The 13276-nt window shown below is 39.2% G+C and overlaps 2 protein-coding genes across 3 annotated transcripts in view; both read right to left on the reverse strand.

The window, feature by feature from the left end:
• gpr6 (G protein-coupled receptor 6) overlaps positions 1–13276 on the reverse strand; it is a 119745-nt gene that overhangs the window by 37344 nt on the left and 69125 nt on the right. The window lies entirely within an intron of this gene.
• fig4a (FIG4 phosphoinositide 5-phosphatase a) overlaps positions 1–13276 on the reverse strand; it is a 51089-nt gene that overhangs the window by 29589 nt on the left and 8224 nt on the right. For both annotated transcript variants that reach the window (XM_079354121.1, XM_079354122.1), the window contains exons 7-13: positions 12701–12876; positions 12107–12235; positions 9767–9867; positions 8564–8726; positions 5714–5811; positions 1859–1992; positions 1222–1338 (exon numbers count right to left, since the gene is read on the reverse strand). In XM_079354121.1, the coding sequence (XP_079210247.1) occupies positions 1222–1338; positions 1859–1992; positions 5714–5811; positions 8564–8726; positions 9767–9867; positions 12107–12235; positions 12701–12876 (918 nt within the window). The remainder of the gene's footprint in view (positions 1–1221; positions 1339–1858; positions 1993–5713; positions 5812–8563; positions 8727–9766; positions 9868–12106; positions 12236–12700; positions 12877–13276) is intronic.

Genomic DNA, 13276 nt, shown 5'->3' on the forward strand with positions numbered 1-13276 from the left:
CTTTCTGCATTAGGTGTAATAGCTGCTTTTCAAGGCTGAACTTTTTGAGGCCTGTTAGATTGAGACATCAGCTCATAATTTTCAAGAAGATCACATTTTCCATCCAGACTGGTGGTATACAACAGAGAAGGGGAAAAAAAACCCTTTCTAAAAGAACAAATAATTTTAATGAATTTTACTGAGTCTGTCTTTGGATTCTGTCTGTCCTTATTTGTTCTTTCCCCATATTTCAGTCATAGTTTCATTCATCACTTTTGTTTTCAAATGCATCAAAAAACAGCAGCTACATGCAAAATCAGAGTAAATGTATAAAGGAAAAAAAAAACAGTGGTGGAAAAGCGGATTTTAAACAAATGTATTTCAGTGAACTAAAACACATTCTGATCATCATCAAAGTATAAGAAACGTGCTAGGAGAGAAGAGACCTGTGAATGGGGGGCTATATATACTGAAGTCAAACTATTGAACATAAAGGCTTATTGACACTTCTGTTGCATTTCACAGCACATGTGCCTGAGTGTGCAGTGAGAGTGGAGAACAAAGAATGCATTGGCTCTAACAAATGGAGGGTGATAAACGCTGGCTATGGTGTGGCCGTTGGGTTATGTAACAGAAGCATAATGTTGGATGAAAGAGATTAAGACATGCCGACAATGGAAGAGCCAGGCGTTAAGTACATGGACGGCAATCTACTCAGCTCATTAGCAGGAAACTCTCAGAAAGGCGGCAGCCATCGGGCATAATTTCCATTAAGAATTTATATCGGGAGGGTTTTTGAAATTAAGCAGTGCCGATAAATGTATGATTCTGAATATGTATGGAAAGATATATTGATAATGTAGCCTTCCAAAATGGAAAAAAAAGTCTGATATGCAAATGCAGGGATGATGGTGGTGTGCCTGAGCGCATGGTTTATTTTTTTCTCCACTATTTCGTCTGTCACTACTACACCTTCTCTTATTGGCTTCTTATTTTAACACTTGAACAGCTAAGGTGTTCGCCATGAGCAGCAGTTCCGTCGAAGTTAACATGGGCCTCATGTGGAAACGTTTTTACTGGAGAGATAGGACAGTGGATAGAGTCAGAAACCAGTGAGAGCATGAGAGTGGTGAAAAAGCCACGAAAAAAAAAGCCTTAGATGTCCAAAAGTGTGTCTGATGTTTAAAGAAACACAAAAAAAGTACAGGTAGGAAAAAAAAAAAGGAAGAAGAAAAGGCTCACCTGTCATCTGGTCTGAGGGTGTGACAGTAGAAGTCGGGGCGATTAATGAAGAAACCTGTCCGCTTCACTACGTTCTCGGCTATCATGCTCAGACGGTCCAGAACATTGCACAGCTTACTAAAAGACAGAAAAGAGGATGGAGTTGAGAAGTATTTATTTAAAAAAAAAAAAAAAAAAAACTTACCCAGTACATACATGTGTTGCTCGATTGCAGAAACATACAATGAAATATAAAACACCTAATCTGTGGCAGACTGAAAATATCTTTACTGTCACTTTATAATGAGCGAACAACACTTTTCGCCTGTCGCTTCCTCGGGTTCCCCCGAAGCAGAAACCACAGACATAAATCACATTCAGGCGAGTTCTGGACATATTGATCCTTCTAAAGCCTTCACACAAAGTCAGACATTTAACACAGCCAACTCATTTTTCACAAGAGAGAGAGCAGCTTCTGAGTGGCACAGAGTAATCACATTTTATTGGAGAGAATAAAGCAGACGAGTGCTTTTTGTTGTCATTGTTTTATGGTTTAAATGCTTAACATGTGACATCTGCTGTTTTGGAACAAAAGTTGCCTTGTGTCCCGATCTGAATCTGAGCTAACGACACGGGCAAACATACAAACAGTCTCAACCTCTTAGTGTAGCGAGCCATGTCCCAGGCAATGTAGTCGATCCAGTTGTCAGGAGGGAGGAACTGATTCAGGTTGGTCACAGCCGGGTAAAGCTCTTCGCTGAGAATCTTCTCGTGTTTCCTCTTTTCTCGTTTCTGAAGAAGAGACGCACATGCACATCAAACGCATGACCATGAACTAACAAAACCTTACCCTAATGCTTTTATGTGCTGTTATAACAGACATCCATCGACTTATACGTTCCCATGAGGGCGCCAGCACATACTGTATATTCACACATGAGCCACGTGCTGTTTTCTTTAAAGTATTAACAACGATCCACTCGTGTGTTTTCCACACTGACCTCAGAGAAGAATATATCTGCAAGGGACAATTAGGAGGATCTATATGTATTAGACAGAACATGAATAGGGATGAGCTCATGAAATAGCTGGGAAAAATACAAGAGATGAAGCTCTGCAGGGAATGTGAGGATTGTGAGGCGCAAAGAGGTGGACAAGGGGAAAAATAATCTTTTGCATAAGGAATCTTAATTTGGTAAGAATCTACATATTTGCAAGTCTGGCAAATCTAAATGGTGCATGTTGTTTTTTTTATTATATGTTGCAATTCATCAAAATTTATTTTATTTTTTAAAGGGACAGAATACCAAATAAAACTGTAAATACTTACAAAAAAATACAGGTGAATTAGATTAAGCTAGGTAAAAGACAAAACCTATCAAAACAAAAAAGAATGGATGTACTCTCAGAGATATCAAGACCAATGATGGAGGTCGCTATATTGGAAATGTTATCTCACATTAAGCTTCAGTCAAGCGAGCAACAGGCAGAGACGTCGAACTGAGAAGTCAACAGATGCGACCCAACCTGTCCGTCAGATCAACCACCGCCCTAACTATGCATCATTCTTAGCCTTCATATCACCAAAAGAGAGTTATTAAAAAAAAATCATCCCCTGTGCTAATACAGACATGAATATTACATAACATTACAAAGTTACAGTTTCAGTCTTAAAACAAGGTTTTCTGTCTTTTACAACTAATCTCTGCTATAACAAAGGCTCCTTTTTTAAAACACAGCTCAAGTTTTTCATAATTGGCTAGGCAAAAGAAACCAGCGTAACCTAATGAATGTTCTGCTGTCTCATAAGATCATGAGAGTGGGCCACTTTGTGTGCATGACACAACAACAAGATCAATCCATCAATTCATCATTTAGACCCATTTCATTTGAATCAGGCTGTGAACATTGTTTCTGTATTTTTTTTTTTTTAAATGTCAGTTTAATATGGATGTTAACTTAAATTGTCACATCCCTTAATGCCTGTCTGAAAACAATCACTGTTTTTTTTTTTTTAAAGAATCCATGGAGTCAAATGATTCATTATAAAAGAAAAATAATTTAAAAATGTACATTTAGATACTTTCTGTCTGACTCTTGCACTTGTCGTCCATCATGTTTGATGATGAGCAATGAGCATATTCCCGCACTAATTATACATCGTCTTCTTCTTGACAGATCAACCACAGTAAGAAATGTTTTGGACGCATCATTTAGCAGCTTACGGAACGTCTCCGTCCACACATCCAGCACAGTAACAATTACCAACACATTTCCACTGCGTGGCACACACACAGTGCACACACTCACACTTTCGAGGCACATATAAAAGGCACATTTGTGTATGAACGCGCACATGTTCTGTTCACAGGTTCATGCCCCGAGTGATAATCACTGCTGATGTACAAAGGAGCTGTTGCGGATCACAATTTATAACATGAAATCAAACAGTCACACACGCACATGTACAAACACGAGGGGGCTGGCCCCGAACGTTATAATGGAGGAAATGAGCTCCAATTATTCAAATGAGTGATTCTGAACAGTAAAAGGGTGTGTTTAATTTGAAGCTTTTCAGCATTTTTTTGTCCTTATACCTCTTTGTTTAGTTGCAGGTTATTAAGACATGATTCTCTTCCTGACTGAATCCTGTCCTGCAAGAAAATAAATTAATCATCCAGAATTATATTCAGTATTTTATGAAGTATGCTATGTAGGGAGAGTAAAAATTCTTTTCAGAAAACACACTCTTATTTTCTGGTTTTAGACGTTGATTCACATGTTTTGCCATGTGCGCTCTTAATTTTTTTCTTTCGATAAACACTCGGAAAAATGCAGCAACCCATGACATAACCATGCACCCGTCCTGGTGGGTTACACCGCCAAGCCGACCCCAGCCCCACCATGCAGAGAATGACTGTCACGATTTCATGCTTAATTGCCAGTTCCTTCCTCTTTCTGGTATAAGTGAGAGGGTGTAGCGTACAAGCGGGGCGCCCCCTCCCTTACTCCCAGCAGTCTGCACATATCACATGGCCGCGGCTTGTGTCGACCTCCGAGGTCTGCGATTGGTCCCTCGCCTCATGGCTCCCCATGGGAGTGACAACGTGAGCTTGGGAGCTAAAGCTACAGTCTATGGCTGAGTGCCCAAGTGTGTGTGTGTGTGTGTGTGTGTGAGAGCGAAAAGGAAACTCAAAACATTTACCGGAGCTCTGGCTTTAATAAGAATACGTACAAAGTGTTCCACAGAGGGATGAAGAGGCAAAATATATGTTTCAAGGAAGTCATCCAACCTTTTGTTGACTTTCCCTTTGTGTATTTTCATTCAAGATTGAACGAAGCACCTCAATTACTTTTTTAAAGTGTCCCCATTTTGTTATATTTGAATTTGTATTGAATTTACAGCAACAACACAAGGTCAAAAAAAGCAATCTGTCTTGCAACTATATGTCTGTGTGAGTGTGTGTGTGTGTGTGTGTGTGTGTGTGTGTGTGTGTGTGTGTGTGTGTGTGTGTGTGTTCAGAACAATGTGGAGACTGTTCAATAGGCCAGTTAGAATGTCAACTGATAGTAAATCAACAAAACAACTAACCTCCGACATCTAGCCAATCCTTCGCCAATTACAATCCTTCGCACTATTAAATAACAACTTGTTGAGTGACTCTTCAAACACAGTATTTTTCTTGAGCTGTCCACAAACATCCACAACTGGAGGCTTACGTAAACCTTTCACAAAGAGGCCCGTCCCCTTTAGAAGGTACATAAGGCGATACGACGGTCTCGTTCTTTTATAACTACAGGTGGGCAGGTTTCCAGTATGAATCTCTTGCTGCCACTCTCTCCAGTGGTTTGTTTTTGAATTGTAACATTAGCCAGAAAAATAATCATTTGACAACAATATATTCATTTTGGTTTAAGTCTTCTGTTTGTAAATTCTTTCTTTTTTTGTTATCTATTTTAAATAGAAAAAAATTATAATTTTGAACCAAATATTTGGATATGGCAGGAGAGGTGAAATAAGAGCGATTCAAGCCAAGAAAAATCAGACCAAAAATATTTTGCGGACAACCAGCCCAGTTCTCGCCTTACAGTAATTCTAAAAACTTTATGGAAGGCTCAAGTGACCCTCAACGATGTGGCTATTTTTGTAGGTTTTTACAGGAAAACAACCTTAGCACTTCTGTTGCTCCAAATGTTACGAATGTATTCTTTCAAAGGCTCTTACTGTGCCTACAGCCTAAATCCTGTCCATCAAGTCAAACATTCTTCATCCTCAGACTGTCCATTTATGTGAACTTGTGATTTAAAATGCAAATTAAGATTTGAATATGAAAGACTTGTGTTACTGCTGTATAATAAAGATAAGTTAAGATAAGTTTTCTAAAAAGAAAAAAAGTCACTGTACTTTTTTGAAGCATCTGTCCAAGTGTCTGTGTGTGTGTGTGTGTCTGTGTATGTGTATGTGTGTGTGTGTGTGTGTGTGTGTGTGTGTGCGTGTGCGTATGCATGTTACCTTGACCAGGTTGAGGATTATGATTGGAGAGCCAAAACGTTGCAGCATCTGGTCAAAATGAAGGGCAGCTACATGGGCGTAAGGGTCAGCTTGGTCCACTGAAAGAAAAGTTCCAGTGGTTGTTTAATATGCAGGGTGTTTACATGTTATTAAAGCATTCTATGTAAATGTGTTCAAAGTGATTCATCTGTCAGTAATTTGTAGAGATTAAATCATTTGAAAGGTTTTTTTTTTTTTTGTTGTTTTTTAATCCCTGGTACGGCTTTCATGAATAGAGTATTTAATTATAGACACAGTATTTTGTACAATCTGTTGTAAACGTTGTACATTTTAATATTGGGCAAAATGGGGATTTAAACTTAGGCAGCCTCAGAGACCACCTGAAGAATGGCAGCTTTTGGCTCTTCTGCAATACGTAGAAAATTATGGCAACAAAATACTTTGAGTTATGAAAAGCAGCTGTGAAGCTGACTTTCTTCTCTGGGGAAATCAATACAGGATCTTATCATCAATCAGGGATTATCTTCAAATCAGTGGTCCAGATCATTTCAGATCAGAAGTTAGTGTTATAAACCCATCGAATTTCTTAACAACGAAAAGATCCTTAAAAACTCCTTTCTAAAACTCTGGTTTATTCACTAAAGTAAAAAAAATAAAAATGATGAAAGTAGGTTGATGAGGTAATTTATCTTAATGAGGTCAGTTTGTTTCTCGAAGCTACACACTGAGCAAACCGAGCTTGACTCCCAATCTTTCTTTCTTTGATTCATTCTTTATTTCCAAATTATTTGTAGGGCCTCCATTTCCCTCTCCTGTGGAGCCCAAAACCTGCCGCCTGCTGGCAAATTGGACCAGTGAAGCGTCCAGAAGAAAGATGAAAGGAAACGGGTCAGATCACATTGAAAAAATAAAAAAACGTGCAACACGAACGTGACAAGAGCTCTCTACAACCAAATACATCATCACTTTGCACGCAGGCTTCAGGACAGACATGGTTTTATATCAACTCAAAGAGCAGTAACATCCTTATTGTATCACGAAGAAGGGAATGTTGATAATGACGATGATGTAAAGCAGCCATTAAGGTCATTTCCTTCACGACCGAGACATTGGTGCACTTGAGGAAGGTCATAAACGAATGTAATCCCTTGCGTAATAACCAGTCTGGACGGCAGTGGTAGAGAAGAGCGAAGGGGTTGATTTGGTGCACTATACTCACACACTTAGCTCAAAGTGTCTCTAGGCCATATCGCTGACCTACATTTGTTTAATAGGTTACATTGTACGCAGTCAAATAACAATCAGATAAACATTTACTTTACTGAGTGTTGGTTTTATGTCAGATTCACAATACTCCAGATGGTTGTAGACTGAAATGAATGTCAATGTCATGTTTATTTGTTTCATAATTGGTTTTCTGTTATTAAGCTGACAGAATAATAGTCCATGAGTAAATTCTTAATAGCTTACCCGTTTCTGGGTAAGTGTGTCACTGTATTTGTTTGGTTGGCAGCAGAGTACAGGTGAGGGCACAAGCACACAAAAATTCCAGTTACATATTAAATGACTAAGCTCTTGTACAGTTCAATTGCAGGAAGAGGTTTTGTAAGAATTGAAAATGACAAATTATATTTGCAAGTACCTTTTTTCCAGACTCAGGGTTGCCAAGAGTTTAAAAAGTAATGAACCATCTTTCCATCCAGCATTGATAGAAAATAAGCGAAAATTCAAACAAAATGATCTCATCTAAATACTTATTTACTGCCTTAACTTTCTGTCTTTACCAAAAAAAACAAAAAACAACAACAATAAACTTTTAGGTTACGGAGCATATAAGTATAAGGTAGCAAACAAGAAGATAAAATACTTTCCAATATCAAAGAATATTTTACATTCTGAGGAATTCTTGCAAATCTCTACATAAAAACTAGGCTATCAGCAAGAACTAGTTAAGAGCGATTAATGAACAAATGCCTTATTTCTTTTAATCGTGGGCTATTTTGTCCCTTTAGGCACACTGTAGGTAACCCTTTGTAACGTCTCCCAGTAGTCACAGTGATGGAAAAGAAAGATCTGCACCTTTAAATGTCTTATTTCACATGAGATGGAGCAAGAATCAGACAACATTTGGCTTGATGTCGGATAAGGACTCTGAGGATCAAAGACTGTACAGGGCGATGAAGTGAGGGGATCCAGGGAGGGCATTTTAGGACATGCCCAGTGTGTCTATCTCATACAAGAAACGTCATCTGAGGATGAATGAAAGAGCAAACTGGGGTGAAAAGGGATTTGGATTGAACACGGACATTGTACATATTAAAGCAACAATGTCCTTCTGCGTGTGAACACACCAGAAGTCTCCAACATCATTAGCCTAAGAGTCCGGATCCCCATCAGTCTGGCCTAGGGTTTGTTCTTTTATCCTGCTTGTAACGACTCAAGAGAATGGATGGGCTGTCCTGATCTGTAGAAGTGAATGGGAAGAATGGTCGTAACATAAAGCTAATCTTGTATCATAATGCAGTTTTCCAATGACATTATTTTCTGTCCCTAAAAGAATGATTCTGTTTGCGGACAGTGGCTCATATGAATGGACATAAATAGATAAACCCCTACCGTGGCACTGATTGGCTAACCATTGAATGAGGATATAATAGTATCTTTCATCTACGCTTGGGCATTGTTACTATCTATCTATGTTTTTCATTATAATAAGCAGGTGCTGGATACCTTCAGCAGAAAATAGCTAAATATCACTAATATAAGCTATGAAACCTTTTTTCCTGAGTGTTTACGACATCAAACAGGATTTTCAAGAAAGGATTCTAGCGGCAAAGCAGGAAATCTTACATCGTATCGGGGGTTTAGGCATCATAGTTGAAATGTCCTGGGACCAGTAGAGAGGGACGGAACCTCGCACCTGGACATATGACGAGTAACTTCCTGCTGTGAAAGACATGACGGAGGCGTCGTGGACGATCTGCTCTGTCTCGACCTCATTAGCCACGTCCCCCTGGTGAACCAAGAAAAGAAGCACAATCAAGGCGTAGAAAACAATCTCACCACAGGCTCCCCTTTAATAGTTTTTTTAGTTTTTAGACACGATCGTCATCAGTGGATGGATGGAAACATGGATGGACAGAACTTCAGATGTTAGACTTTCAATTTTTTTAGACACTCAAAAACTTCATGTTCAAGTTGTATTGGTAAAAACTGAACCTGAATCATGTCAGTGTGAGATGAGGTGCATCTGACATGATCACAAACATTTAAAGAGCAACTACCACTATATCTATTACTAGAAGCAAACTTTGAACTTTCATTGAAACTGAAGAACTGCAGTTAACAGTGAACTGGAGCTCAAATCATACAAAATATTAATCAGTGGATTGACTTGATCAAAATAAACAAGAAATTGTCAAAACAATTAGAAAGACATGAAAGACATTCTGACTCATGACAATAGGGTTTTTGTTTCCAATATTTAGCATAAACTTTAAAATTGTTTTTTTTTTTTTTAAAGGAAGATCTGTGATGCAGGCTCATTCATACACTCAAAGAGGAACAGAAGAAATTAAATTTACTTTATCTGGGTGTAGAGCAGCACTGCTGAAAGGTGTCTGTTGTTTTTGCTGCTCTAAACCCAGATAAAGGAAATTTAAAGGACATTCAGTGTGCTAAATTTTTCTGTTTCTTGTTGCGGCTGTGCACCAGGAACTGTGTTTACTAGTGTGTGTTATTGTCATTTGTCATTTAATTGTCCTGCGATAAAAAGTCACACTCTCTGATGTGATCAAAGCCAGCATGAAACTATTAACTGTGTGTTTCAGCCTAATCTCAGCAGAGCAGTCCAAGAAGAAAGGAGGAAATCCATGTTTGTTCCTCCTCCCACCACACTCCCACACAGGACAACTCATGCATACTCAAGGAAGAGGCAGCGGGTCAAATTAACCCCCTGTGATCAATCTGACTCATCTCAATCATCCCAATGGCCCTCAGCCTGGCCTCCACTATCTATTCTTCACTGTTGCCCTGGCAACCCCTGTAGGCTACCTCACAGTTGGCTCCTCTTTTGAGGAAGCGGGTCCCGGCAAATTTGCTGGAGCGTCTGGCAATGAGGGTCATGTAAACCGGACGGCCGTAGATCAGAAGCTCTGTAGTCGGTGTGTAAAGGAGGAATAATCACAACAACACAACAAAATGATACACCAAAATGTTTGCAAACGCACACATTCAGAGTTCCTGACCCTGTCACTTTAAACTCTTACCATGCACTTGTACAGAGCAATGAAATCATCATTTGTTTGGTATCTCAAATCAGTGGGAAATAATCAAGGACTTCTCATAAACACATTTGAATTTCCATCGCTATACAATAAGGTTGGTCACAGTTCAGGTCCAGGTCAAACAAGCGACGTTGCTGTGACGCCCTAACCCAAGCCATCGAATGAACTCAACTAACAGGGAATCTGAGAAGAAAGCTCAGCAGAATCAAGATTTAAGTGTGAGCAGTATGTGGGATGAATTTAAGATCAGTTTCTGTAACACAGAACTAAAGCTCTCAAACCAAGCGGAGTAGAAGCCATGTGAAAATGCAATGATCCCTATTCTAAATCAACTTGAAAGTATGTTTCTGTAAAAAGAAACCCCACCCTCCATAGATGTGACACAAAAAAAACTACAAGAAATAAGAGGTGAAACTGTGCAGCAGTCTGAGGCGTAACTCATGATACAAACTCATGTCTGTAACTCGTGCCGCATTACTTGTGCTCTAATATGTACTGTGTATCTCTTTGTGTCTCTGTCTGTAACTCTGTGGGGGTTTTTTTGGTTTTTTTTGGGGGGGGGGGGGGGTTTGCTGCTGCCTGTCTTGGCCAGGTCTCCCTTGGAAAAGATGTTTTTAATCTCAATGGTTAAATAAAGGTTTAAAAAAAAAATTAATAATTCCTGTCTGAATGCCCTTTTTGCCAGTTCGTTTTCATTCACCTTTTTCTTACTTTCTCCTACACTTAAGGTATCCATCCAACAGTGAGAGAAGGTTTTCATAATGACTCTGGTTCTGTTTGAGGATTTTGCTTCTGAAAAGGAAGTCCGCACTGCTGCTCATTAGAAGACTAGAGTTTTGTCTCCATTAATGATATAACAAAAAGGGCGGTCTGGACATGCTCTGTATGTTAAATGAGATGAGATAACCTTTGCTGTGACACATGAAGCTATGAAACCTCATGCAAATCGTTACATTATGTTCTGTTTAGGAAGACAAATAACTATTGGAATTTTAGTATTTTCCTTGATATTATATGTCCTTTTTCATCACCTATGACCAAAGAGAGACTTGTGAGCGTCATGTTTCAATACAATATTACAAACGCATTCCCTGTTTCTAATTTATCCACTTTAGTGTTTCTTTCTCCAACTACTCGCTTCCCTGATGCTTCTCTTATTGAACCCATCTGTCTACTTATGTGCTCAGAAAAACCGCATAGAAGGCCAAACAGTTTACAGCAATTGTCTCAACTCAAAGGACCAATATCACGATGGCAGCATGCCAGCTGATGACAGACATCAGTGTTAATACCAACACTGACGAACGTGCACCTGAGCTGAACAGCCTGCTGCTGATAAAAATACTGATTAATAATAGGGAGGAGCACGACTTCACGTTATATAGGCAAAGGAGACTTGCTGGTAAATGACTGAAATCTGAAACATGAGCCTGAGGCAGACTTTCCTCATTATAAATCAGACTGTTTACTCGAGTCCCTCTGCAGCGCTAACCCATGCATCATTACCACAAAGTCTTCTCAAAGAATTACACATGCAGAGCCTCAAACAAATTCAAACAAAGTATCTGTATTTAATCCTAAAATAAAAGAAAACGTGTATTTTATCTGATTCCATGTGTGCAATGCTGCTGTTTGTTTTTTATTCTTTCTCTACAGATAACAGATGGAGAGATTATGGAAGTGGCAGTGTTTACATACCTGATAACCATTGCTTAATTTCCGTAATACTTGTTTCGCTAGAGCCTTAACAACAAACACAAATTGCTTCAGCACTTTGGTGGTTAATCACACAATCTGGATCACAGTGCAATCCACGTGCTTTGCTAGAGGCGGCACACAGTTCAACAAGTGGTACTGATGCTGCGTGATGAGGGGGAGTGCCAACAAAGGAGGTTAGCATGAGAGATGAAAAGGTGTTTTCCACAAGCACATTTGAATCGTTCTCCTGACAAGAAAAAAATATCGTTTTTATGGCCCTTTATTTCTAAGTTTCCCAAACAAAGCAGAGAGTAACATGAAGGAAATTGTAACATGAAATAAAACAACAGAACAGACGTTTCTGTAGAAATGACAGACATAACTGATGTGACAATGCTCAAAAGGATACTGGATTGGCCACAAAAGCCATGGATTATATACATGAGCCAGTCATGATGCACCGTGTCCTTGACTCGTTCCAGCAGCTTACCGTTCCACACGTACTTGCAGTATGGCTCGTTCTGGAGGCCATAAACCACTGTGGCAGAAAGGAGGGAACGCATTACAACCTCTTGATTAATTTCGCAGGCTGAGTGGAAAAGATGCATTCTTGGAAACTTTTGAATGAAACATTTGCTATGATATCACTATACATCAGAGGCTCTTGATGTAAACATGACTTCAACAACAGCTGTTGAGACTCACTCATTGTAGACAGTCATGACTCAGAGAGACATTTACATAAGTTATATTTGATCTATGCTGTATTGTAAGTGTGAAATGTTGCACTTTCTTCCATAAAGAAAATCCAAATTCAGTGTTATTTTTTTAACACTGTATTGGTTCTATGGTAATAATTTGGGGGTAATTTAATTGGCCTACAAAGACATCGAAATTTGACTGGTTTTAATTTTTTTTAAGGCAAAAGGAACTGCACCATTTGTGCTATTTTTGGAAGCAAACACCCCAACAAATGCTCCACCCCTCTTTTACTTGTGCTCACCTTGTGTCGGCAAACCCTCATCTTCAAAGATGTCAAAGCTGTCCTGTTTGCTCTGCTTGTGCCTCTCTGCCTCCTCCTCCTCCTCAGCGGAGGACGCCGGTGATGACCACAGTTCATAGGGCCTCTGAAGCAGAGTCAGGTTGTACTGCAGTGAATGGCTCAGGTCATAGCTGTAGCTGCAGGGTACAACAACAGTCAAATGTGAGTACAGCCTGTACTGCCCCATAATGCACTTCAATTTGGGCTACAACTAAACCAAAAATAATTATCAGCACTTTCATCACATGCGTGAAATTGAAAGTTTGTCATACAGACATGATTTGCGGTTGTGACCAAAAAAGTGCAGCTTTTTATGGAAACCATTCACAACACTTCCTGACATAACTGTAACAAAAAAAGTCCACTTGTTTTCGCAATTTACATCTGCCACTCACTGAGCATTTAACTCCTCCCACAGACAGACCACCATGATCACAGGAGATATTTGTTTATATAATTAAGACATAATCTCTACAGTAAAAGGTTACATTTAACAAAAAAGTACACGTTACCATGTTTTTAGGTACTAATATGTGT

Source organism: Symphodus melops (genome assembly GCF_947650265.1).
Source record: "Symphodus melops genome assembly, chromosome: 1".
NCBI classification, from domain to species: Eukaryota; Metazoa; Chordata; class Actinopteri; order Labriformes; family Labridae; genus Symphodus; species Symphodus melops.